The sequence below is a fragment of the Chiloscyllium plagiosum genome, chromosome 4 (genome assembly GCF_004010195.1).
Source record: "Chiloscyllium plagiosum isolate BGI_BamShark_2017 chromosome 4, ASM401019v2, whole genome shotgun sequence".
Taxonomy (NCBI): Eukaryota; Metazoa; Chordata; class Chondrichthyes; order Orectolobiformes; family Hemiscylliidae; genus Chiloscyllium; species Chiloscyllium plagiosum.
Window position 1 is genome coordinate 54,645,997 of NC_057713.1, and position 26,995 is coordinate 54,672,991.

A 26,995-nucleotide genomic window follows, 5' to 3' on the forward strand; every position below is an offset into this window, starting at 1 on the left:
TCCTCTTCGTAAATCCATGCTGCATCTGCCCTATCCTGTTACTGCTATCCAAATGAGTCGTAATTTTATCTTTTATAATTGACTCCAGCATCTTTCCCACCACTGACATCAGGCTAACCAATCTATATTCCCTGTTCTCTCTCTCCTTCCCTTCTTGAAAAGTGGGACAACCTTAGCCACCCTCCAATCCGCAGGAACTGATCCTGAATCTATAGAACATTGGAAAATGATCACCAATGTGTCCACAGTTTCTAGAGCCACTTCCTTAAGTACCCTGGGATGCAGACCATCAGATCCTGGGAACTTATCAGCCTTCAGACTTAACAGTCTATCCAACACCATTACTTGCTGAATATAAATTTCCTTCAGTTCATCCATTACCCCAGGTCCTTCAGCCACTATTACATCTGGGAGATTGCTTGTATCTTCTCCAGTAAAGACAGATCCAAAGTATCTATTCAACTCTTCTGCCATTTCCTTGTTCTCCATAATAAATTCACCCGTTTCTGTTTTCAAGGGCCCAATTTTAGACTTAACCACTTTTTTTTCTTTTCACATACCTAAAAAAGCTTTGATTATCCTCCTTTTGTTTGGCCAGTTTTGGCCAGATTGTGGTAACATATAGATTATCAATTTTCAACTTCATCTGATTTTTAATACCTGGGACCTATCATGAACTAAAAAGTTCAAAAAAGCCAAATACAGACCTAAAATGACCACTGTGATTTCATTAGCATGAACTGAGATAAGTTCAGGAAGCCAATATAGAATAAACAAAACTGTCTGAACTACAATTACCATTTTATTTTAAAGAGTTACCATGTCTGGCTTCAAGAAATTAACACCACCTGTTTCAATTTTCACATGCCTGATAAGGGGCATACACTGGACATGAAATGTTGCCTACAGAAAACATGTTCCTACAGCTTTGAGGAACAATGAGACCAAATTTGGATAAACATAATGAACACTATTTTAGCAGCTGCCTCTGAGCAGAAAAGACGAAGAACTATGGATTGATAGCAACAAGAATTCAAGACCTCTCTTTCTCTCTTCCCTCCCTAGTTTGCCTCAGCATGTCAGAAGACAATACTTCGTGAAAAAGCAAATTGGGAAACCACCATTCACCGAAATCACAAAGGTATTTTCTAATTTTGCCACTGTTGAGGATACAATTCTCCGGTTAAAAATCTAACACCTCACAAACCATAAGGACTTTTGGTGTTACGCTTGTGCTGACAGTTGATAGCTCCATGCTCAAACTAAAAATAATTCGTTGTGATCAATTGGGCGGGGTGGGGGGTTTAAAAATGCTGATTCATCCTTTCTCATTGTGATGATATGCTATACTAACTAGCCTGTTTTGACCGTCCTGTGGCATTTAACTACTTCTTCTTTCTTCACTTTGTTGCTTGGCATGGTTTCATGCCCCCCCCCCAACCCCACCACCTTAACACAGCCAGAACATGAGGTAGCCATCATGTTCTTTGCAAGTTTAGTTCCAAAAGATGCATTCACTGTTCTTTCTTCTCAGTATTCAGTGCCTTGAGAATATTATTCATAAGCATGGGGTCAACATTTACATGTGTAATGGCAAAGCCGAATTCAATCCGTTTTGATGCCATTCTTGTTTTCTCCTCCCAATAGAAGTATGGCTGATCTGATCATGGCTTCAACTTCATTTTGCTGCCTGCCCCTGTAACTGTCAACTTCTTTGTAGATTTTTCCAACTATATATTCTGGTCATCATGAAGACCTCAAATTTCCATCTCCCTAATGTTACTAGTTTCTTGCCAAAGTCCTGAGTGCTTTAGTCCTTCAGAATACACAACTCATCCAAAACAGTTTTAGCTGCATACACTATTAAAAAGTGCCTTGATTCCTACATTTCCCAATTTCATTGAATTTTTACCCAATTGTACATTAATTTCCCACATTTTTGGATATTTGCCTGTAAATCTATTCTTTACCTTGCTCCTCCCTACTTCAACAATTATGTTCATACGGATGGGAAAGTCTGCATGGTGGTACTGTTACAAAACTTGTAATTCAGAGGACCACACTAATTCTTCCACAACATTGTTGTCACTGCTGATGAGTGATGTCTAATTTCTCTTGAAAAGCTGAGCTGCCTCACTGAACTTCTGCCGTCCATGCAGTGGGCTTTGTAGATATGAGCTCAAATTATATCATGGCAGCATCAATTCCATTTAAAAATCTAGAATAGAATGTTAGCTGCTTTAATTATGATGAAGAAACTTCTGGATTGTAGTTCACAAATAACCTTTAGAGGATGATTTGGTCATCTTTACAAGGTCTACAGAAATCAGAAGAAAGTGATGACTGTAGATCACAATCAAAATGTGTGGAACTGGAAAAGCACAGCAGGTCAGGCAGCATTCGAGGAGAGTCAGTCTACATGTGACTCCAAATCCAGAGCAATGGATCTCTGCCTCTGAAATAGCAGCAAGCTATTTGTTTGTATAAAATCATGAAAGAAAAGAAAATAGCACTGTGGGTGCACCTGCACTACACAGCAAGTTTAAGAAGGTGCCACACTGCCACCTTTCAAGGACAATTAGGGATTGGTAACGTTTGGTTGCCTTGCCAAAATGATCAAATTAAAAGCACAAATTAAAAATAATGCTCCTGACTCCACCTCTGCTCTTCCGATTGTAATCCAATTTGTATTCTTTTCTGCAGTGTTTCTAGTGATTTTGAACATTCTTCAAATACTCCTCTGCCTTAAAATATCAGCACATCCTCAAACTCTTTTCAATTTGCTGCCTCTTCTAAACCTACTTGCTAGATTTCATGGTTTGATTTGTGAAAATCTTTGGTACATTTTTTGTTATGGGTTTCATATTAAAGTCAGTTGATTTTTCTCACAATCTGTGATGAATCATATAATTGAGATGTAGTGGGCTCAGGCTTGTCATTCTAAACTCTGCCTGTTTTAATACAACTAAACAGAGTGTTCAGTGGTAGCTATACTGTAGACTCTTGCTCCTTACAGTTATGGTACACAAGCAAACAGATTTAGTGAGTCAGGATATCACAATAGATATTTCATAAGATGGCACTGCACTTTTATGCTTCATTAACACAAAATTGGAAAGATACTCACAGGTAGTTCCTTGGCTAATTTGATAACCATGTTGTCTAGGTACTCAGGCAAGCTTTTGAACTGCTGATTAGTCGGTTGAAAGAAATGTGGGCTTCGTCGTGCCAGCAGCCTCAAGGCCCTCCAGCCATAATTGGAATTGTTAACCACTCTGTGAAGTAAAAAGTGCTGTCAGAATATGAACAGATTATAATAATACTTTGTAGGAAAGTTAACAGATTTACACCTTTAAGTTTGTGAAATAACAACTTACTTGTACTCTTCTTCAACCATGTTTTCTGGATCAGCTTGCTCAATAGCTTCTTCAAAAAACTCTTCCAAAGTGGGCATAAATTCCCTGCAAAGCAGATAACTCACATCAAGGTAAAGATAAAAACATGGTAGTGTAATGCAAAATAACCTTTGCAAAACCTAATAGCCTTATCAAGGAACATACTTGATGCCTGAACCCCAGTAACCTACTAAATGTAAGGTAAACATAGTTAAATTGCAACCATGTAGACATTTGCAGATCATCTGATATTTCTGATCTACCTAGAAGCTAGTCAGACCAGATGTTGGAGCTCCATAGAAAGCTCACAGCTGTCACGAGTAGGCAATGAAGTTCAAGGATGTACTTTATTAAAATTAGAAAATACAGTCAGGCTGAAAAACATGGTGGTGGCAATGAAGGTGCTACAGAGTGAGACACAGAGAGATGAAATTAAGAAAAATTAGAGTGAACATTCTCAACACGAAGCCTAGATAATTCATTAAGCAGCTTTTTACAACCAAAGGCAAACAATTTTGTGGAGCTGTTAACGGAGTTGCTTAAAGTTGTCTTTCAAAAACTAGTTTATCACTTTAAACCAAGTATTTCTCATATTAGGTCATTAAAGTCAAATTCTGACCACAAGGACAGATAAAATGCAATTTCAGCATACTGAGATAATGTTAATTTCAGAATGCATCAAGGAGTGATGTCAATATCCTTGTTCAACTTTCAACATGATCATTCGTATTTCACATTTTCCAATTTGAATTGGACATTCATTCAGCAGGAAACTTCAAATTCAGGATAGATTTTCAATGCTTCATGTGGCAATACATAAATGCATTAACACCTTTACCACTGATTCACAAATATACAGTTCCCTTCCAAACTTTTTATAAAGGCAGAAACTGATTGATTTAAATATAGTCAAATATTCATATCCTTCGATAAAGACTTAATGTCATCTCTTACCTGCTTTCAGATTTACAGGCTTCCATGTTATCAGGGCACAGATTCCAAAGCCGTGTCAATTCTTCACTGGAGGAAACCAAAAATGATTTTAGTTATATGCAGTAAGATAATGCAAAGATTTACACAAAGCTGTCTTAATTTTATAAGTTTAAGTACCACTAAAGCAGATTAATTCTTTAAACCGGTGTTACAACCAGTTAGCTCATCAAACTATTACACAGATTATGCAGGCAGCGAGATGCAAAACATGTTGACTTCATTAATACATGTGTAAAACCTGGAAGTTATGAAAATCTTGATGACGTTGAGAGCCTTACTGTAGATTTGACAGTATTTAACTCAATTTTTTAAAAGAATTGTCTTTAAAACAGCAAAATTAAACTTCTAATATAGCATTGAAGAGTTACAGTCACATTGTTCAAAATTATGGATATTTTAGAAATTTCAAGAAGTGAATTATATGGCACAGAAAGCCATCAACTATTTATCCATCACTTGAACCTAAGCAGAATCTGATTTGGAATAAAGGGTTGGATGGTCTGAGTCTGCCAGCTATAAAAGGTCCTACATTAAGTGTGTTTGGACATATTCAAATCAATCCTGAACGTGCATGAATAAAAGGACTAGAAGATCCTTTCTGGCTTTCTACTTCAGAAAAACTTTGAGTGTCTGCTGTGGAGAGTGGAGCATTGCACACCAGTCTAGCAGATAAGTTGAGGCTCATTGTTGGTTCAGAGAGTTTGGCAGTCTGTCCATACGACAATAGGCCTGGATAACCTGGAGTCCCAAGCTCAATGACTAGTACCAAACAGAATACAATATATTTATACGGGAAGAGAACACCAGTTAGATGATGCCAAATAGTTGACTACAAGTTTTATTTAAATTTAAAACCTGACTCCAATTGATCAAATCAGTGCCTTGAGAAGTGAAGTATAGAAGGGTTAGTTTACATTTCTTGAGATGAAATAGATGCAAGGTGTGCGTAAGTTCTTTCTGTCCACAAAGAACAGGGCACATGTTCTGAGTATATATAGCTCACAGTAAAAGTGACACAAGTGCACCATTACTAAAAGCCCTCACACTACAGGGCACAAAAGGTATTTTAAATATTTTAAAATGTAATTTATTGAAAGAGGCAGGAATATTTTAAAGATGTATTACGATATTTTGTTTCATTGGTTTAGTCTATTAACAGTGTCTTTCACCACTGAGGGATCAAAGATGAAATCAAGAGGTTAAAAAATAAACTACCCCTTTCCTTGAATACCCATTTCTGACAGACTGCTCTGAGATAACTGTCGAACTGCAACATTTTTGAAGTTCATTTTGAGGATTGTGACTAAAATTAGATGTCATCTAGAAATTTGAGTATCAAACATGCAAGAAAAGGAAGGAACTAAAAAAGGTGAAGAGAAAGACTTACTTTCCCATCAAGACCTTCTTGCCTGGTCCTTTTCCAAAGAAATCCTCAGGAGCAGGTCGTTTTTTTGCAGGCTTTGGAACTTTGGATTCAAGTGATCTTTAAAAAACCAAATATAATTGACCATCAAAGAGAATTTATGATTTCCAGTGCGTCAGTGCATGTGGAGATGAGAGTTCACACACATGTGCCAGTGGATTTGGCTGGGGCATTCATACTATACCTGCCATGTATGTGATATAGTGTGCATGGTATATGAAAGATATAGTGTATGGGAGAGATCTGGTGTGACAAGTGCACTGTGTACACGTGTATAGCATGTGCATATGGTGTGAGGAGGGGCAGAGCTGGGGGGAGAGAGAAGGAGAGAGAGAGAGAGCGCGTGCGGAGTAGAGAAAGGGGGGACAACAGAGAATAAAGATGGAGGGGGGAGGGGGAGAGAAAGAAAGGGGAGAGAGAGCAAGAAACAGAGAGAGTTGTGTTGAGAGAGATGTGGCGCACGCAGGCATGAGAGAGGAGTTGTGCACATGGGTGACGTATGTTACAGAAATGCATACGCGCGAGACATGGTGACTGTGTATAATGTGGGTGAGGGAGATGCGATGTATGTGCAAACTGTATGCCGGATGTGTGCATGAGTGCCAGTTGTGTGTGGTTGTCTGCTGGTGCTTGATTGTGGAAGGATGAGTTGGATGTGTAGGTGTACAGGCTTGATGGGCAGAGGTGAATGACGTATAGTGTCTTTTAGTCAGGAAGAAGCATGCGCAGGGGCCTGATGGTTGTGGCAGGGGGTGAACACAGTATGGGCCTAGTCAGCAGAGGGCAAGTGCTTGCTTGCACAAGCCTACTGGAGAGGGGGAAGTACATGCACAGATCTATGCATGAGTGTGTGTACATATATATTGTGCATGAGAGTGAGTAATAAAGTGCGCACATGCATGGCATGTAGAAGTATTTACCTGTACATGCCAGTGTGAGTGTGTGCACATGTCTGTATGAGCCTGATGTGCATATGTTCACGTATCTGTACACGCCTGACATGCATATGCACTTAATGTGTGGGAATACGCGCACATGGCAGAAATATCCATGTATATTGGAGAGGTGTCTGCATAGGCACATGGTGGGAGAGTATGCATGCATTCACTGTTTGATAACGTATACACATGCGTGATGAGAGTACAGGTTTTCATGGGCAAATACTGAGCATGTCTTTCTTCATGTACCTGGTGGGAGTGCATGTGCGTGCACATGCATGTACATGCCAAACATGGTGGAAATATGCATATATACATATTTACACACACCTTGTGTTGGGCGGTGCACCTAGCTTCCATGTGGGTAGCTGGATGCATGTGCCTCATGAGGATGTGTGTGTGTGTTGCACATACCTAGTGTGTACATGTAAGAGTCTTGTGCGAATGACTGTGCACATTTGTGAAAACGTGTGTGCTAAGCATTCATGTGAGAAGGATAATGTGTGTCTACATCTGCACTTGTGCGCATATGCACGTTCCATGTGTGTGCCTCCACGTGAGCACGTGATTCCACATGCATCATGTCTGGGGAGGGAACAATGCATGCTCACAGCATGTGATGAGAGCAAGTGTACACGCTGGCGCACACATTTGCATGCGTACGTATATGGTGTTGGGACTGCATGTGCACATGCATGTGTTGTGGGAGAATGAGGCAGTACCACACTTGTGTGGCATGGGAATTGGCTGTCAGACAGAAGGCAGAGAGTTGGGATAAAAGGTTTTTTTTTGGAATGGCAGCCAGTGGCAAGTGGTGTCCTGCAGGGTTCAGTGTTGGGGCCACAGCTGTTCACTTTACATATGAATGATCTGGATGAAGGGACTGGGGACATTCTAGCGAAGTTTGCTGATGAAATGAAGTTAGGCGGACAGGTAGGTAGTACTGAGATGGTGGGGAGGCTGCAGAAAGATTTAGACAGTTTAGAAAAGTGGTCCAGGAAATGGCTGATGAAATTCAACATGAGCAAATGTGACATCTTGCACTTTGAAAAAAATAGAATACAGGCATGGACTATTTTCTAAACAGTGAGAAAATTCATAAAGCCAAAGTATATAAAGGGAGAGAGTTTACGTGTGCACAGCATGCAGCAGTCTGGTGAATGTGTATAAATAGGGTTGGTGGGTGTGTCTGGTATGAACATACTTCCATATGCTTTGTGGTTGTACATATGGGCCTAGTGGGAAGGACTGCATGCATGCACTGGGATGTATGTGATTGGTGGAAGAATGTGTGCATGTGCTCATGTACATACTGAGATTGAGAGTACGTATGTACATCATGTGCACATTTCTGGTGAGAGAATGTGTGTGTGCCTGCCCATGTATATGTGATAATAAAGCCAATTCAATTTAATTCAGCTTAACATGTTTGGTGGGATTATGTGTATACTCATTCAAGCATGTGGTTGAAATGTGCATGTGCATATATATGTTGGGAATAGGCTTGTGCACGTGTGGTGGGAGGTGTGTCTGTAGTTTGTGCAATGGTGTAAGAGGACGTGAGAAAAAGAAAAAACACTTGCCATTTCAAACATACAGCAACTTTCCAGACTTCCATTTTTGACATTTGATTTAACACTGCAACCCATCAGTGATCAAGTCAGAAATCACCCCTCAACTTTCTACACTCCAGGGAAAGAAGTCCCAGCCTATCCCGATAACTCAAACACTTTAATACATCACTATCCTACTGTCATTATATACTACCATTGCATCAAAATCCTGAAACTTCAAGATTGACAGAGACTTGGGAGCAGTTTCACCGGAGGGACTGCAGCAGCCAATAAAGATGGCCCACCATCTTTGTGGGGGCAAATATGGTCGATAATTGCGAGCCTCACTAATCACAGAGAGATCCCAAGAATAAATTGAAAATGTCTCGCGTTTAATTTGTACATAGGAACAGGTTTACATTATATCAATTTAATTTGACACATTTCTCAACATAATACGAATGCAACCTTACATGAAACCAGAAAATATCAATTACTTTATTTGTACTGCATTATTTGGTAAGAATTGCCTGCTTGAAATTTCTTCAATTAAAATCAAATCTTCATGACAAGACAAATTGCAATCTTATAAGAATAAAATAGAAGTAATCTGACAGAAGTCAGCTGGCATAGCATATTGGTTTACTGGTTATGCTATGGAATATTAAGAAGAAAGTGAGTCGCACTGGACAGATGCCTGTTCGCCCTTAAAGTATAAAGTATATACATGGCTGAAGAGAAAAGAATGTTAAAAATAATATTAAGTTTTAAAAGATATACCTCTCTTTAACAAAGCTTGGACAACCCTCATTTTTCCATGCAATCCAATTTTCCTCACTGTGTAGTATATGCTGCAATCAAATAAAAATGAATTAATTCTTACTTCATGATAAAACAAATCAGTGTGCTTTCACCTCTTCATAAATTTGCTGCATCAGCAATTTAGTAAGTAAATGCAATTGATATATTAATGATCTGTGCTGAAATGGAACAAAATTTTCTCCAATTTACAGTTCTTTCTGACAAGGTCATATTTAAATTCATAAATACAGAAACAGACCTTTTGGTCCAATGCTTCTTTTCCCAAACTAGCACCCTTTGCCTGCATTTGACCCATATCCTTCTAAATCTTTTCTATTCATGTGTCGAATACTTTTAAATGTTATAATTGTAACTGCATCAACCACTTCCACTGGCAGTTCATTCCACACACGGTCCATCTTCTGTGTTAAAATGTTGCTCCTCAGATCCATTTTAAATCTTTCCCCTCTCACCTTAAACCTCTGCCCTCTTGTTTTGGGCTCCACTACCCTGGGGAATAGACATTGGCTATTCACCTTGTCTATACCTCTCATAATGTTATAAACCTGTATAAGGTCAGCCCTCAACTTTCTACGCACCAGGGAAAAAAGTCCCAGCCTATAGCTCAAACACTCTAGTTCATCACTGTCCTACTGTCATTATGTACTACCACTGCATCAAAATCCTGAAACTTCCAGATTGACAGAGACTGGGGAGCAGTTTCACCAGATGGACTGCAGTGGTTAAAAAAGAATGCCCACCATTTTTGTGGGGGCAAATATGGCCCATAATTGCTAACCTCACTAGCCACAGAGAGATCCAAAGAATAAATTGAAAATGTCTCACATTCAGTTTGTATCTAGGAACAGATGTAGGCCAGTCAGCCCCTTGAGCTCTTATACTATTCAATGCTATCTTGGCAGATTTGTGGCCTAATTCTGTATACCTGGTCCATATCCCTTAATGTCTCTGTCTCAGATTTAAATCTAACAACAGGTGTAGCATCAATTGCTATTTGTGGGAATCTTAAGATCCCTTTGGTGCCAACATCTCTCCTGAACAATCTGTTCCTAACTTCAAATTGTTACCTCGTTCTAAAATGCCCAAACAATGGAAATAGTTTATCTTTATCTACCCTATCTTTTTATATCAATATCTTGAAGACCAAGATCAGAATACCACTTAAAACTTTCTAAATTTTAGAGAAAACAGGCCTAATAATCTGTCTTCCTAGCTTAACCTCTAAAACCCATGCATCATTCTTGTAAACTTATGCTGGACTCCCTTCATGGTCAATATATCCTTCCTAAGGTTTATTGTTATTCGTTGACTTTGGTTACAGAAGGAACATGGTATTACAATTGGCCTCAGTGGCCTTGGACAAGGTAAGGAGCAAAGAAGGGTCAAAGTGAGGAAAATAAGTTAGCTAAAAGCAATCTTGATCACTGATCACTATGCTTTCAGAAAAACATGCATGCACTCAAGTATTTTTAGTTTTCCTGTGGTTAATCAACTCCAAACTGAAATCAATAGGTTGAATTCAGAAATTCAAAATCATTTGACATACCTCTACCATGCTAGAAAATTTTTCTCCATCAGGTGGTGTCTCTTTGAATAACTAGAAAAGTAAACAAGGAACCAAATTGTTAGTGACATTTACGTTGAAATAATTCCATGATTTGGATGACAATTGATTAATCTAACTAATCTAATATGGATAAACATTGCATTTCCATTAAAATAACCTGAGCATGAAATTAACTTTTACAAGAACAGACTACAATTTAGTTTACTTAAATAGTTACGTCAGCGTTTCAGTTCAAACTCTACCTGGGAGCAATCAAAAATAGTATTCATTGGTATGTACATGTAAACACCAAAATTCAGATTAATACTGCAGCATATTTTCTCAACATTCTATGTTTTTATGAAGGATACATGACACAGAAATAGGCCATTCTGTCCAAACGATCTACTATCGTAATCTTTTATTTCCTACTCCATCATATGCTTATTCAGCTTTCCATCAAGTTCATTTAAATAATTTATTCCACACACTTACAGTGGTAGCTTGCTCTACATTTTCACCACTTTGGTGAAATAAGCTTCTTTTGAATTCCTGATAGAATTTCTTAGTCACTAGCTTATATTGATGACCTCTACTTTTGCTCTTCCTTACCAAAAGAAATATTATCTCAGTATTCACCGTATCATAACTTTTCTTTTAAAGACTTATGTTAAGTCACCGCTTATGATTTCTCTCTCATGTTTCTGGTTCATGCTTGAAAATTGTTACGACACGGGGTAAAGCCCTCTGCTAATTTAAACCCGACAAACAGAGAAACTCAACTCGTGCCATAAGCTGTAAAGATTTGAGGGGCAAAACACTATCCCAAAGGTCACTATTTGAAGTAAAAATTAACAACTTTATTCTTTAAGTCCAACAGAGAATATTAAAATCAACAACTACTTCCACTCCTTTCTCTTAAACCTATCTTTTACCTCCCACTCTACAATACTAGTACAATAAATCCCGATTAAGATTTACAAAAAAAAATCACGTTTCGAAACCAGTCAGATATGCCGATTCTCCTTTGTATATTTTCCTTTGTAGATTCTCTCCAGGTCAGCCTCGAAGTTCTGCTGTGCAAACTGTCCACAGACAGGTACCTTTCAGAGAGCTCTTCAGTTCCCAGTCCACATTAGTTGGTCTTTGGCAGTTCTCCCCCAACTGTTCGAAATGTATGGTTTTATACCCCAAAACATCAGATTGTTTCATTGGTTTTAATATTATCAAAATACTAAATTCCAATTTGATTGGATTTTGGTGTCTTGGGCACAATTTAAACTGACCGGCTGATTTTGAGTTTATTTTTGTTTCATGGCAACCCATCTGCTGCTATTTGTTTCGACCAAATAAGACCATAAGACATAGGAGTGGAAGTAAGGCCATTCGGCCCATCGAGTCCACTCCGCCATTCAATCATGGCTGATGGGCATTTCAACTCCACTTACCAGCATTCTCCCCATAGCCCTTAATTCCTTGTGACATCAAGAATTTATCAATCTCTGCCTTGACGACATGTAGCGTCCCAGCCTCCACTGCACTCTGCGGCAATGAATTCCACAGGCCCAACACTCTCTGGCTGAAGAAATGTCTCCGCATTTCTGTTCTGAATTTACCCCCTCTAATTCGAAGGCTGTGTCCACGGGTCTTAGTCTCCTCGCCTAACGGAAACAATTTCCTAGCGTCCACCCTTTCCAAGCCATGTATTATCTTGAAGTTTCTATTAGATCTCCCTTAATCTTCTAAACTCCAATGAATACTATCCCAGGATCCTCAGCCGTTCCTCGTATGTTAGACCTACCATTCCAGGGATCATCCATGTGAATCTCCGCTGGACACACTCCAGTGCCAGTATGTCCTTCCTGAGGTGTGGGGACCAAAACTGGACACAGTACTCCAAATGGGGCCTAACTAGAGCTTTATAAAGTCTCAGTAGCACAACGGTGCTTTTATATACCAACCCTCTTGAGATAAATGACAACACTGCATTCGCTTTCTTAATCACAGACTCAACCTGCACGTTTACCTTTAGAGAATCCTCGACTAGCACTCCCAGATCCCTTTGTACTTTGGCTTTACGAATTTTCTCACCGTTTAGAAAGTAGTCCATGCTTGTATTCTTTTTTCAAAGTGCAAGACCTCGAATTTTCTCACATTGAATTCCATCAGCCATTTCCTGGACCACTCTCCCAAACTCCTTCTGCAGCCTCCCCACTTCCTCAGTACTACCTACCAATGTTACATTGTTACCTTGTTCAGGGCTCTGTGCCTCGTCAGTCCTTGCTAACTTTTTAACTCTCTTAAAGGTACAGTACACTACTATACCTTCATAACATAATCTTCTCTGCATCTCTCCAACGTCTCTTTTTGAAAAATATGGCAATCAGAATGTATTCAGTACTCGAAGTGTGATCGAACTTAGATTTGATACAGGTTTATCATACTTAACCTTATTCTGATTTTATAGTTACACGACCAACTCATACAGAAACAGGGGTCGACTAAGGACCTCCTTGGGCCTGTGCAGCCATTCAATGAAATTATGCTTGATCTGCAACCCAAGTCTGTATATTTATCATGAATCATATCCATTAATATCTCTGGATAGCAAAAATATATCAAGAAAATTTAAAACTAATAACTGATTCAGTCTCAAATTGTTAGGAACATTATGAACGACACAATCTGAGAAGGTTTGGCTCAGTATTGTCAGGTCTGGCCGTCAGACTCTAATACTATCCACAATAAACAGATTAGCAGAAGTCGTACACCCAGCTGCAACAAAGTGACATGGTGCCCTCCCCACTGGTACATATTATTATCAGAAGTTGTAAAGCAAAAACGCAGTTATTGCTGGGATAATACGCTACATTTGCATTCTTTTTCATTATCAGGACGACAATTTCAATTTGAAGAAACTCTTCCTCAGTTCCTTGTGGAACACTAGCCTGTAATGTTACGCAGATTTTTTAATGAATTTATAATTATACATCAATATGAAAGTGCTTGTAATTACCATTTATTTAGATCTAATAAACCCAAAATGTACTTCAATAATATGGAGCTTGCGAGAGGTATGAAAAATAATTTCTGGATCACTCCAGTAAGTACAGAAATAGGAAGACAAGACAAATGAATACGTGATTGGAAAGTTGGGGTCAGAGAAAAGTTGATATAGGCTTTAGACTCTTGGATTAGATTGGACCTATAAACACTAGATGGTTCAGACTGAGTTTCATGCAGGATGTCTGACCACTGCTATTAGAGACAAAAAATCTGCAGATGCTGGAATCCAAAGCAGACAAGCAGAAGGGTTATACCCGAAATGTCAACTTCTCTACCTTCTGATGCTGCCTGGCTTGCTGTATTCTTTCAGCCTTCTGCTTGTCTACTGACCATTACTATTGGCAAAGGTTTAAGGTAACGCAACAGGAGTGTGCAAACCAGGAAAGAACAATAAGAGGAGTGCAAAGGTGTACAGAATACTGGGATAGATAGACAGCACTAGAATAGAGAATAATAAATTACCAGGTTGAGTCAGAATAATGGAGAAAGTAATAAAATCCACATCAGAGTTCCTGTGCATGTATATAAATGCACAAACTATAATAAGGACAATTGGTGAGTTGACTTGTAGGTTGCCAAGTGAAAGTATCATACTGTGGCGATAACTGAGATCTGGTTCAAGGAAGGGCAGGCCTAAGGGTTAAATACTCTTGAATATCCTTTAAACATTTGAGAGGTCTGAACAGAGCCAACAGTGAGGTGGTCCCGTGTGTGAAAAGACTGAGAACAAGAGGGCACAAATTTAAATTAATTAGTAAATTTCACGCAGTGAGTGGTTAAGGTCCAGGAAGCACTGCTTGAAAATGGGGAAATTAGACGGTTCGATGAAAATCAATGTGCAGGATAACAGGGACAAGGGAGAAGAAATAGCACGAGGTGAGATACTCATTTGAATAACTAGCAGACATGCAATGGACCGATGGCCTCCTTCTGAGCTGTAACAAGTATGTGATGCTGTAGTATGTCCAGATTTCTTAGTATGACTCTGCTGGGAGAAGTGCACTTTGATTTAATTGGAAACTCCATAGTAAGACTTCTTTAAAACTTTTAAATCGATACAAAACAGAGAAACCATAAGTGTACTTTCTACTTGCTTCTTCTCTAAGTTTCCCAAGCTACAAAAGTACATTCAGGACATGAAGACACTAATTACCTGGAATAAAACTACAACTTGGGACAAGTGAATATCTTTAAATGTTGTATTGGATAACAACTTAATTTCAAGGTTAATGTACAGTGGAACTATTTACAGGTGGTGTCTTGCTTACAAACGTTATACTTATGAACAAGATCCCATAGTATTATTAATTTTAAGGATGTGACATGCGAACGTTCGGGTCATATTTACAAATGGATATTTTATATTATACTGTATTATAATGTGGCTTGTGTAGAAATCGACTTACTTAGGACACAGGAATAGAATGACTTCATAACCCAGGGACTGTCTGTATAATTAATGGATGGGGAACTTCAATGAATAGCTAACATTTATGGATAATTAAATTGCACTTCAACGGTGTCAGGGGTATGGGATTAAAATCTAACTGAAGCCACTAGTCTAGCATTTAAACATCTAGAGAAAGTAACCATCCAATCTTATTTTTCTAATCAACCTGCTCAGAAATGTTATTACACATCTATGGAGCAGGTGGGACTTGAAAGAAAGGGCTCCTAGCCCAAAGATAGGGATAACACCATTGCACCACAACAGTACTCAACCACCCAATCGGAATCCCTGGTTGGAATTTTTATCCAGGTGAAGGTGTAACAAATGATATAGTATACCCAATCCACAATTTCAGCTCAGCACCCCCAAGCCCTGTCTACCACCAGCCTGGTTTGATATAATTGGAGCTGAACTGTGGTACTATTCAGGTGTTTCATTCTTGGAGAACGGACATTAATATAGATTTGAGACCAGAGGAAAAGACATCAAAGGAAAGAGTTCCAATATGGTGGACTTACATTGCACAGAAACATCTTTTCCAATTCTCTATTAGACTGCACTATCTCAGCAATCCATGCAAAGACTAATGAAAACATATATTGGCTAGTATTTTTTTTGAAAATCACAACTTGTGAGGAAAGAGAGAGAAAAAAAAAATTCGATGTTATGGTACAACTTAGCAATTAATTCCTTTATACCAACCTGATAAACTGCTTTGGTGGTATCTTCAATCCAGAGAGATTGTTCATCAGTCAACACACAAGAGGAACTGTGAAGCAGAATTATACCAAATCACATGTCATTTACAATGGTTTTTAACAGATGCAGATAGTGGTATTCAAATATTACTCATTATTTGTGCTCTGTGTTCACAAACACCACCATCCTGTATAATAGGACTAAGCATCTTCCTCACTAATGTAAGACTAATTTAACTTCCCATTGCATAAGTCAGTCTAAGATGCTTGAGTTACATATTATGAATACATCTTGTAAAGTGGATAAGATATTGGTCACATTTTAGCCTTATCATGGCCTAGACAATTATTAGAGAGGGATGGGAGGGATGACGCACCACACTCTGCAGTTTATAGTCCATAGATGACATCTCTCAATCATTTGCATACTATCCATGAGTTTATAAAGCAAAAAATCCTGTGTGTCTTTTTCTTTAATCGCACATTTACTTCCAACAGTTGTAGTAAAATAGTGTGATAATTAGAAGCAGTATTGGAGATTTTTTTTAAGATCTAGGCAAAACTTTTTTCACTTTTCAGCAAGGGAATTCATATTCAACGATCTGATCTGGTATACATTACCTGAGACTTACGTTTACTTAAATAAATAAGCTTTAAAGTTATTCCCCTCAAGGAAAAAACTGATTAATCTCAGCCACTAATGTCCTTACTAATGAAATACCCGTTTCTGCACATCAAGAAGTTGTTCAGAAATGCAGGATTTTCAAATTAAGACTAGAACATAATGTTTCATCAACAGGTTGCCTTTTTTGTCTCGTCTACCCTTCATCTCATGACTTATGTCTTTGTTACGTTGATTTTCTTATTGTCCGACAGACAAGTTTACTTGGAAGAACTTAGAAATGTTTTCAAGTACAGCACCAAACTTAGTAACTGTGCAGTAGTGCCTCAGCTGTATACTTATGATTTTCAGAAAAAGTTACCTTTTAAATTTGACTTGACCCTTCAGGTATTGAAACAATATTAAATACTGTAATAGGATATGCCGTCTAAAATTGCTGTCGTTCAGCTGTAGGTCCATCAACTAGCAAAACAGAAATTAAAGTCAGTAAATTTGCAAGTGAAACTTTATGAATTCAAGCAAGCAACTGTGTTGCAGCAAATTTTCCATGCAATCATTTCACAAAATGATTTTGGAAAATATGAGGAAGGTGGCTGAAAGGTTGATGGCATCCATTGGTATAGCGCATTATTTCTATAACTGAAAACAACCTGCTGCTCAAAGAAGGTTTTTATTCCTAGTATGAAACGTTTTTAGTAATTTGAAACTCAAAAGATATATTTTAACTTGTATACCATTCTTAGAGGTAAATATTTAGAAACTTGTCACTATTTTCCATAAATGCAGGGATATAATGATACAATCTCATTCATTAACAGCCAAAGAGATTCAACTCCCAGGCTACATTCACCATTCTCAAAAAAAGCCAGCTGTAATAACAGATATTTATTTATCTTCGCTCACAATTCTGAAACACCTGGAATTAAAATGGAAGCTGCCTTTCGTTTCTCAAAGTATAACTCTGAATTCAGAAGTGACTCAGGAATAGGACCAAGTTAGAATGATTGATTGTGAAATTCATCAAGATATTGGGGGCCTTGTTCTAGGTGCTAACTAAATAAAACTTGTTCATAGTTTTGATGAGTACTTACAAATAACAATACCAGGAGAACAACTCATAACCATTTTATTTAATCTTACACCTTTATGTCTTCAATCTGTAAATGACTACTGAGACTGAAATCACAAGTTTGTGCACTTGCTATACACTAAACAGATTTTAGGTTGTGACGTTTGCTGCAAATTTGAATTGCATGAGCACAAGTCTGAACTGCTCAGCAGCACACTGTGTATGGTGACAAAATTGCCTGTTATTCAATGGTTCATGAAATGTGTTTGCTTCTGAAGTTTAAGTTAACATATAAATAAATGTGACAAAGTCATGTTTACTTACATGCGATGAATTATCCACTTTTGAGAAACAGAATGTGTTTGCAATCGAAGAAATTTCTTTCATATTACATACATTGTAATTGGCTAGTTTAATAATGTTGTGCATCCACTACACAATATGTTAAGTAGAAAATTGAGTTTGATTATGGGGTCTACAAAAAAAGTCATTAATAAAAGCAATCACTTGTACATTCAAGCAACAGTAAAGCCAAAGACACTGAAAAATTCTCAATAAAAATACCTTTTCACTCGTCAAAAATTTAGCAAAGTAAACATGTTCCTCCCCTGGAGGCTTTAATTCTTCATGCTTTTTCTTTGAAGCCTGCATATCATCCAGTTTGTAGCTTCTGAAAACATCCAACACCTCATCCGAATGCTATAAGGTAAATTGACATAAGTAGGTTAGTTATTGCTGGAAAAAGACACCCATCAAACTGTATTACTTGTATGGATCAGGGTTAACGTACAGACCATTCAATTATACAGAATCAAACAAACATTTTACAAACACAGAGATATTCTTCTTTTAATCACAGATTCTTCACAGATTGCATCCTGAAATTAACTGAATTGACGGAACACAATGAAAGACAATATAAACTGCACATAATTAAATAATTAGTTATGATGTTCTGTAAATCATTACACAATTTATGATCATTTATTTTTCATCTGTACCAAGCTGAGTACAGGTCGTTCCGCTATAAGGCACGCTTTGTTAACGCAAATTCGCTATAACACACTTGACAAATTGGGGACACGTTTCTAAAGTGCAAACTTTTTAAATGTGTATTGGCTGTAATGCAAATACATCGCCAACATTTAAAACACTGTTTCTAAAGCACGATCTTTCTATAACACAGGGTTGCACAAGATTGCAACCATAGCATTACAGAAGAACTACCTGTATGTCTGGTCAAAGAGAGGTCACCCTTTAATTCTAAATGTACATATCAGAATTCAGTACAGTGTGAGGTTCATGTAATTTTATCAGATGTCCAATTACTGAAATATTCCCAGCCTGGCTACTATATGCAGTAACATGAAGTGGGGAGATATTAAAACTTTTCGGTGGTTGTGTGGCTAGTTCACAACAGCAATACCATTGGTTGTTCATATACAGATCAACCATCATCATCAAACACAGCTGCTTTTCTATTAGGGCACTTGCCCCAAAAACTCTCAAACACAAATGTTATATACAACCAGTAGCAGCACCAAGTTGACCTGCAAGATTTCACCAGAATTTGTAGATAACTACCAAAGAAAAATCAGCATGCTTATCGTAGCTGGTAAATGCGTGAAACCCAATTCTTGAAGGCATTGGCTGTCGAAGTTACTGTGGCAGCTGATTGTAAAAAGATAAAATCACATTAAGAAAAGACTCACTCAACTCATTCCTGGGATAAAAGGTCTATGTTACAATTCGTGAACTGGTTGGACCTGTACCTATTAAAAATTTAGAACAATGAGGAGTGATCTTATTGAAAATATCCTGAAGGCACTTGACAATATAGATTCTGAGAGTGTCCTTCCTCTTGTAGCAACATTAAAAGCTAAGGAGCACAGCTTAAGTTTGAGAGATTTGACCCAGTGACAGTGAAGAATAGGTGATATATTTCTAAGCTAGGATAGTGAGTTGCTTGGAGACAAATGTGGGCGGCATGGTGGCACAGTGGTTAGCACTGCTTTCTCACAGCGCCTGAGACCCGGGTTCAATTCCCGCCTCAGGCGACTAACTGTGTGGAGTCTGCACGTTCTCCCAGTGTCTGCGTGGGTTTCCTCCGGGTGCTCCGGTTTCCTCTCACAGTCCAAAGATGTGCAGGTCAGGTGAATTGGCCATGCTAAATTGCCCATAGTGAGGGGTAAATGTAAGGGTATGGGTGGGTTGCGCTTCGGCGGGTCAGTGTGGACTTGTTGGGCCGAAGGGCCTGTTTCCACACTGTAATGTAATGTAATCTAATCTAATCTAAAAATATGCAGGTAGTGCTGTTCCAGCTGGTACTGTCGAAGAAGCCTTGGTGAATTTCTGCAGTGCATACAGAAGATGGTACACACTACTTTTATTGTATGGCACTGGAGAACAAAGTCAAGCTGCTTTGTTTTTTTTTATTCATTTGTGGATGTAGGCGTCACTGGCTTGCCATCCCTATTTGCCCTTGAGAAAGTGATAGTAAGCTGCCTTCTTGAACTGTTGTAGTTCACCTGCTATGTGTTGACCCACAGTGCCATTAGGGAGGGAATTCCAGGATTTTGACCCAGCAACAGTGAAAGAACTGCAACATATTTCAAAGTCAGGATGGCGAGTGGCTTAGAGGGAAAGTTGCAGGTGGTGGTGTTCCCATATATCTGCTGCCCTCATCCTTCTAGATAGTAGTAGTCATGGGTTTTGAAGATGCTGTCTGAGGATCCTTTGCGAATTTCTGCAGTGCATCTTGCAGATATTACACACTGCTGCTACTGAGCATCAATGCTGAAGGGAGTAGATGCTTGTGAATGTGGTGCCAATCAAGTGAGCTGCTTTGAGCTGGATGGTATCAAGCTTCTTGAGTTTTGTTGGGGTTGCACTCATCCTGGCAAGTGGAGAAGATTCCATCACGCTCCTGACTTGCGCCTTGTTGATGGTGGACAGGCTTTGGAGAGTCAGGAGGCAAGTTACTCGCTGCAATATTTTTAGCCTCTGACCTGATCTTGTAGCCACATTGTTTATGTGTTGAGTCCAGTTGAGTTTCCAGTCCATGATAACACCCTGGATGTTGATAGCAGGAGATTCAGTGATGGTTACACCAATGAATGTCAAGGAGCAGTGGTTAGATTGTCTCTTATTGGTGATGGTCATAGCTGGCATTTGAGTTACAAAATCACTTGTCAATTGTCAGCCCAAGCCTGGATATTGTCTGGATCTTGTTGCATTTGAACATGGACTGCTTCAGTGTCCGAGGGTCATGAATAATGCTGAACACTGCGCAATCATCAGTGAACATCCCTACTTCTGACCTTATGATGGAGGAAGGTCATTGATGAAACAGCTTAAGATGGTTGGGCTGAGGACTCTACCATGAGGAACTCCTGCAGAGATGTCCTGAAATTACTGACCGCCAACAGCCACAACTAACTCCCTATGTGTCAGGTATGACTCCAACCACCGGAGAGTTTGACCCCGATACATAATGATTCCAGTATTGCCAGGGCTCCTTGTACCAAACTTGATTGAATGCAGCCTTGATGTCAAGGGCTGTCACTCTCACCTCACCTCTGGAAATCAGCTCTTTCGTGTATGTTTGAACCAAGGCTATAATGAGACCAATACCAATGAGTACAAAATGCCAGATTTGGTCTCACCACTGCCCTGTATAACTGAGCATAATCTCCCTACTTCTGTATTCAAATCCCCTTGCAATATCCTACTAGTGTTCCTAATAACGCTCTGCATCTGAACACTATCATTTTGAGATTTATGGACAAGGATATACGAATGAGGACTATTTCAGCTCAACAGTCCGATGGGTGATAGGTTAGGCACCACTACTCTCTAGTAATAAACGATGCAAAATACTGGTTCAATTTGTCTGCCATTTTCTTACTTTTCACTAGCAATTTCCTAGACCCACTCTCTTCCTCTGAGACATCCTGGTCCACTACTTTGTCACTCCCAATATTCCTACTGCTGATTTCCATGCCAACAGAAGATAAGCAAAAGGGAGGCAAAGACATTGCGACGATGTCAATGGATTATTAATCCAGAGACGAAGCTTAATGATCTAGGGACAAGAGTTTAAATTTCATCACGATAGCTGGTGGAATTTGAATTCAACAAAAAAAAACTGAAGAAAAAGATGGCAAATTCAAATTCGTGTCAGTAACAGTCATGAAACTAAACATTAGTAAAAACCCAGCTGGTTCACTAATATTCTTCAGGAAAGGGAATCTATATTCCTTCCCTAATTGGCCTACATGATTCTAGACACAAAGCAATGTGACTGATTATTAACTGCTTTCTGAAATTGCCTATCAAACATTTAGTTCGAAGTAAATAGGGGATGGACAACAAAAGATGGCATTGCCATTGATACCCGCATCCTATAGAAAAAATTTTAAAAGTGCACTTTTACCAACTCACTCCTCAATGACCACAGACCCAAATGCTCTTTCCAGGTGATTTACAGATACTTATTTCTTTGGTATATTTTATTACCTCAGTGTGGTTTGTTTAACATTAGGGAAACCAAAAACCAGTTTTGGTAGCTATTTTGCACAACACCACATCCAATCACTAAGAATGACCCAAAAGCCTCTAGCAGCCTATAATTTTAATTCTCCTCCTTTTGCTCATGTTGACATCTCTAGCCTTGGCTTACTACAGAGCTTCAATGAAGCTCAATGCAAGTTCAAGAAACTGTACTTCATCATTCCATTCAACACTTCAAGCCTTCTGAACTTGACAGCGAGTTCAACAATTAAAAAGCATAATCTTTACCCTGACCTTTAATTTCTTCCTTTACATTTCACATTGTTTTGTTTTCACTCATGGACTGCCATTCATCTTTGGGAAATTATTTTATTTCTTAGCCTGTCTCATTACTACTAAATTGTTTGTTATCTAATGAGTGCTGTCTTGTGTAGTACCACAGACAGTCCCTTGCATTCTTTTCCTTACCCTTCCTCCATTTCACTTCCTTAATATTTCTAACATTCCCCAGTTCTATTGAAAGTTATCGACAGGAAACATTCACTCTGCACAGATTTTGTCAGACCTACTGAAGTTTGAAAAATTCCAAGATTCAGACACAGGTATTGCAAATACATTACATTCTCCAAAAATAACTTCTACAAATTGCCAGGGCCTCTCAGAATTATACTAATCTACCACCATCACCCGATGAGAAGTTTTGTTTTTACAGAACACAAGCAGAACAAAAAGAGTACTTTTTAAGAGACAGGGCTGCATCTTGTTCATGAACAGATTTTACCTTTAGAAATGTCTTCCAAGAAATTTTTTCATAACACTGCAGTGGATTTCTGAAAAAATCTTGAAGTGACCAAAACTTCCGGTATAAGTTATAATCAATTGGAACAGAGCTAGTTAAAACAAAAAATTAAGTGTTAACACTCATTAAAGCAACAGTTTGAAACTATTAAACCAGAGTTCTCTAACTGGCAAAAGCAGAATATTTAGGATGCAAGCCCTGGGGAAGCATTGAACAAAAGTTTGGTTGCTTGGTTCAAATCTAACAACCAGTAGACAATTTGAAATAGGAATGTAAAAAAATTTAAAAATACATATATCAACAAAGAATGAAACATCACAGCTTATAAAGGCAATATACAAGAAGACTAAACTGACTTTTACACATTGAAAATAATTTATGTAACCCTAAGAGAATCCTGGCTGTGGGATAGAGAACCAGGTCATAGCCTTATTGTGTAGCATTTACTTGTGTAGCTGGAAGAGACCAACAACATGACATCATTAGCCATTTTAGGCATGAAACAGCTTAGTCTAATCTTGCTGCCTAGAGAGTTAAGATTTCCATAATAAAGCTCCTGCTCCTTCTTGAAACTTAACAAAGAAAACTGGTGACAAGAATGCAATAAAAAGTGCTTTAAAAAAAGACTCCACTCCAAAGAGGTGAACAATGCAGAAGTAGTTCGCCACATGCTCCATCCTGTGGAGGAATACTGTAACAAGTACTCCACACAAGGGAAATGTTTTGAGCCAGAGGTGTAAACTCGAAAATGAGCATAGAGCCTTAGAAATATCTTGTTTAAATGGAAAGAAGCAATATCATACAAACATTTTCATAGGACAGAACAACCTCAATCATCCAAATGAGACAGGCGATGAGTATTTTGTTTAGATAACTGATTGATCAGACAACATTTTTACGGGACCTTGAGATCTTGTTTGCAAAATTTGAAATTCAGATAAATGACGTTCGGATAATAGAGACTGTCCCGTACACCGTGACACACAGGCTCTTCCCATTTGAAGAAACTATGACAGAAAGTTTGGCTCCAATGATGAAAATACAGACAGTTGGAACTCCTGAACAGAGACATTATTTAGTTCAAGCTAACAAAATAGAAGCAGATATACATGTCCTTGCATTTCTGACTATTATTACTGAGGGAAGATGTTTGGGGAGGGTATTATTTTATGAACAGTATTATTTCTTATGAAGAAATAATAGGAGTTCTATAGAACCATTTTTCACAAAAAAACACTAATGATTTCTGAACAGATTCCACAAATCCAACCAAGCTTTGATGTGGTGGTACCAGAGTTGGACTGGGGTAGATGAAGTCAGAAGTCACATGACACCAGGTTATAGTCTAACAGGTTTATTTTAAATGGCAAACTTTCGAAGTGCTGCTCCTTCATCAGGTGACTTCACCTGATGAAGGAGCAGCACGTCGAAAGCTTGTCATTTCAAGTAAGCCTGTTGGACTATGACCTGGTGTCATGTGACTTTTGACTTTGGCAACCAACCTCGACAGTGAAGTTATCTCCCAGTTTGCTGCAATTTTAAAGAAATTCTCAAAATTCTGTGTCTTACAGAAGGATCTAGACAGGTTGGGAGAGTGGTCCAGGAAATGGCTGATGGAATTTAACGTGAGCAAGTGCGAGGTCTTGCACTTTGGCAAAAAGAATAAAAGCATAGACTACTTTCTAAATGGTGAGAAAATTAATAAAGCCAAAGCACAAAGGGATCTGGGAGTGCTAGTCGAGGATTCTCTAAAGGTAAACATGCAGGTTGAGTCCGTGATTAAGAAAGCGAATGCAATGTTGTCTCTTATCTCAAGAGGGTTGGAATATAAAAGCAGAGATGTACTACTAAGACTTTATAAAGCTCTGGTTAGGCCCCATTTGGAGTACTGTGTCCAATTTTGGTCCCCACACCTCAGGAAGGACATACTGGCACTGGAACGTGTCCAGCGGAGATTCACACGGATGATCCCTGGAATGACAGGTCTAACATATGAGGAACGGCTGAGGATACTGGGATTGTATTCGTTGGAGTCTAGAAGATTAAGGGGAGACTTAATAGAGACATACAAAATAATACATGGCTTGGAAAAGGTGGATGCTAGGAAATTGTTTCAGTTAAACGAGGAGACTAGGACCCGTGGACACAGCCTTAGAATTAGACGGGGTCATTTCAGAACAGAAATGCGGAGACATTTCTTCAGCCAGAGAGTGGTGGGCCTGTGGAATTCATTGCCACGGAGTGCAGTGGAAGCCGGGACGCTAAATGTCTTCAAGGCCGAGATTGATAGATTCTTGCTGTCTAGAGGAATTAAGGGCTACGGGGAGAACGCTGGTAAGTGGAGCTGAAATGCGCATCAGCCATGATTGAATGGCAGAGTGGACTCGATGGGCCGAATGGCCTTACTTCCACTCCTATGTCTTATGGTCTTAAATGATGCTATCAAAGAGACACTGGTGTGTGGTTTAAGATGTGAAGAATTCCAGAAGAGATTACTAACAGAAAGGAATATAGACTTAAAAAGCACTGGATATATCAGTCTTGTTGGAACTAGCATCCAAGGGAACTCAACAGTTAAGCTTGAGTTTGAGAGTTCACAAAATGGCAGATAAGTGATGATCACCAGCGCACACTCAAAACCGCTGTCAGTGCAGTAAAACAAGTCATGCAGCAGTAAACTGCTGATATAAAGGAGTACATGCAGAACTTGCAGCACAGTATGAAGGGCATACTAAAAGGGTGTGTTTAAGGAAGAAATATAAACAACATGCGGCAAAAATATAGAAATCAAAGAGATGGAAGAAAATCTTCATGGTACATAAAGGGCTTGAGAAAAGCCCAGACACTCAATCTAAAGAGGAGCTATTATTAAGCACATTGGCTATTGCTGGTGACAGCAATCAATACTGGGACACTCCCTGACTGGATGTCAAATTAGTATGAATGGCGGTGGACAGCAGAGTGACTGTTTCATTGATATCTGAAAAAGTATATCAGAAACATCTGAACCACATTGTGCTTCAAAACTGCACCAAGAACATATGCAAGCGAAGTGGTATCTTTAAGGAGTTGTATCAGTTCGATTGTTCAGTTATGTGGTCAGACTGAACATCTATCCATAAACATTACCAAAGGAAATTTCACAACATTATTGGGAAGAACATAGTTGGAGATAATCAAACTCAGTTGCGCTGAAGCAAACAGCTTGTCAGATTCTGAGAATCTGAGACCGATATATTGCAAAGTTCTAAAGAAATATGCCATTGTTTTCCACAGGGATCTGGAAGGCATGGAAAAGATCTCAGTCAAATTGAAAATCAAGAATGAGAATCAAGCAAAATATTTCAAGGCTAAATTAGTGTCTTCTGCAATCAGACGAAGATTAAGGCAAAATGAGAGATGCTGGTCAAGGCAGGAGTCCTTGAATTCAAAATGAGTGTGACTGGGCCATGCTTATCATACCACTGATGAAGAAAGATGGATCAGTACACATCTGTGGTAATTTTAAAGTCAGTACTAATCTGGTACAAAGTGCTGAGCAGTATCTGCCACCTCGCAACCAAACGGGATCAATGTGGATTTCACCAGCTTCCTCATTTCCCCTCCCTCCATTATACTAGTCCCAAGCCTCCAACTCAGCACTGCCCTCTTGATGTGTTCATCTTCCTTCTCACCTGTCTGTTCCACTCTCCTCTCCAACCTATGCACCTTCATCTACCTATCATATTCCCAACTATTGTTTCCCCCCCCCAGCCCCAGCCCCCCCACCCCAATTTATCTCAGCCCCCCCATCCCACAAGTCTCGTTCCTGATGAAGAACTTATGCTCAAAACGTTGATTTTCCTGCTCCTTGAATGCTGCCTGACCTGCTATGTTTTTTCAGCACAACACTCGCGACTGCCAAGCAGTATCCTTTGCTTTTTAATCAATGACCTATTTGCTGGACCAGCTGAATGTCACGTTTTCAGTAAGGCAAACCTATCTCCAGATGCATGTAGATCCTGGGTCAAAAAAATACTTGATAATTGTTACACATTGGACTATTCAGATTCAAGTTGTTTTTCTTTTTTTTTAATCATTTTTGGATGAAACAGAGTTAAGAGTTGAAG

General features: G+C 38.8%; 1 protein-coding gene across 3 annotated transcripts in view; it reads right to left on the reverse strand.

Annotated features, from left to right (window-relative positions):
- The window catches only part of thoc1 (THO complex 1), an 86,606-nt gene that overhangs the window by 18,427 nt on the left and 41,184 nt on the right, over window positions 1-26,995 (reverse strand). For all 3 annotated transcript variants that reach the window (XM_043688247.1, XM_043688246.1, XM_043688248.1), the window contains exons 10-19: window positions 22,869-22,977; window positions 18,140-18,274; window positions 16,868-16,968; window positions 15,889-15,955; window positions 10,671-10,721; window positions 9,083-9,153; window positions 5,776-5,871; window positions 4,350-4,415; window positions 3,378-3,461; window positions 3,128-3,275 (exon numbers count right to left, since the gene is read on the reverse strand). In XM_043688247.1, coding sequence (XP_043544182.1) covers window positions 3,128-3,275; window positions 3,378-3,461; window positions 4,350-4,415; window positions 5,776-5,871; window positions 9,083-9,153; window positions 10,671-10,721; window positions 15,889-15,955; window positions 16,868-16,968; window positions 18,140-18,274; window positions 22,869-22,977 — 928 coding nt within the window. The remainder of the gene's footprint in view (window positions 1-3,127; window positions 3,276-3,377; window positions 3,462-4,349; window positions 4,416-5,775; window positions 5,872-9,082; window positions 9,154-10,670; window positions 10,722-15,888; window positions 15,956-16,867; window positions 16,969-18,139; window positions 18,275-22,868; window positions 22,978-26,995) is intronic.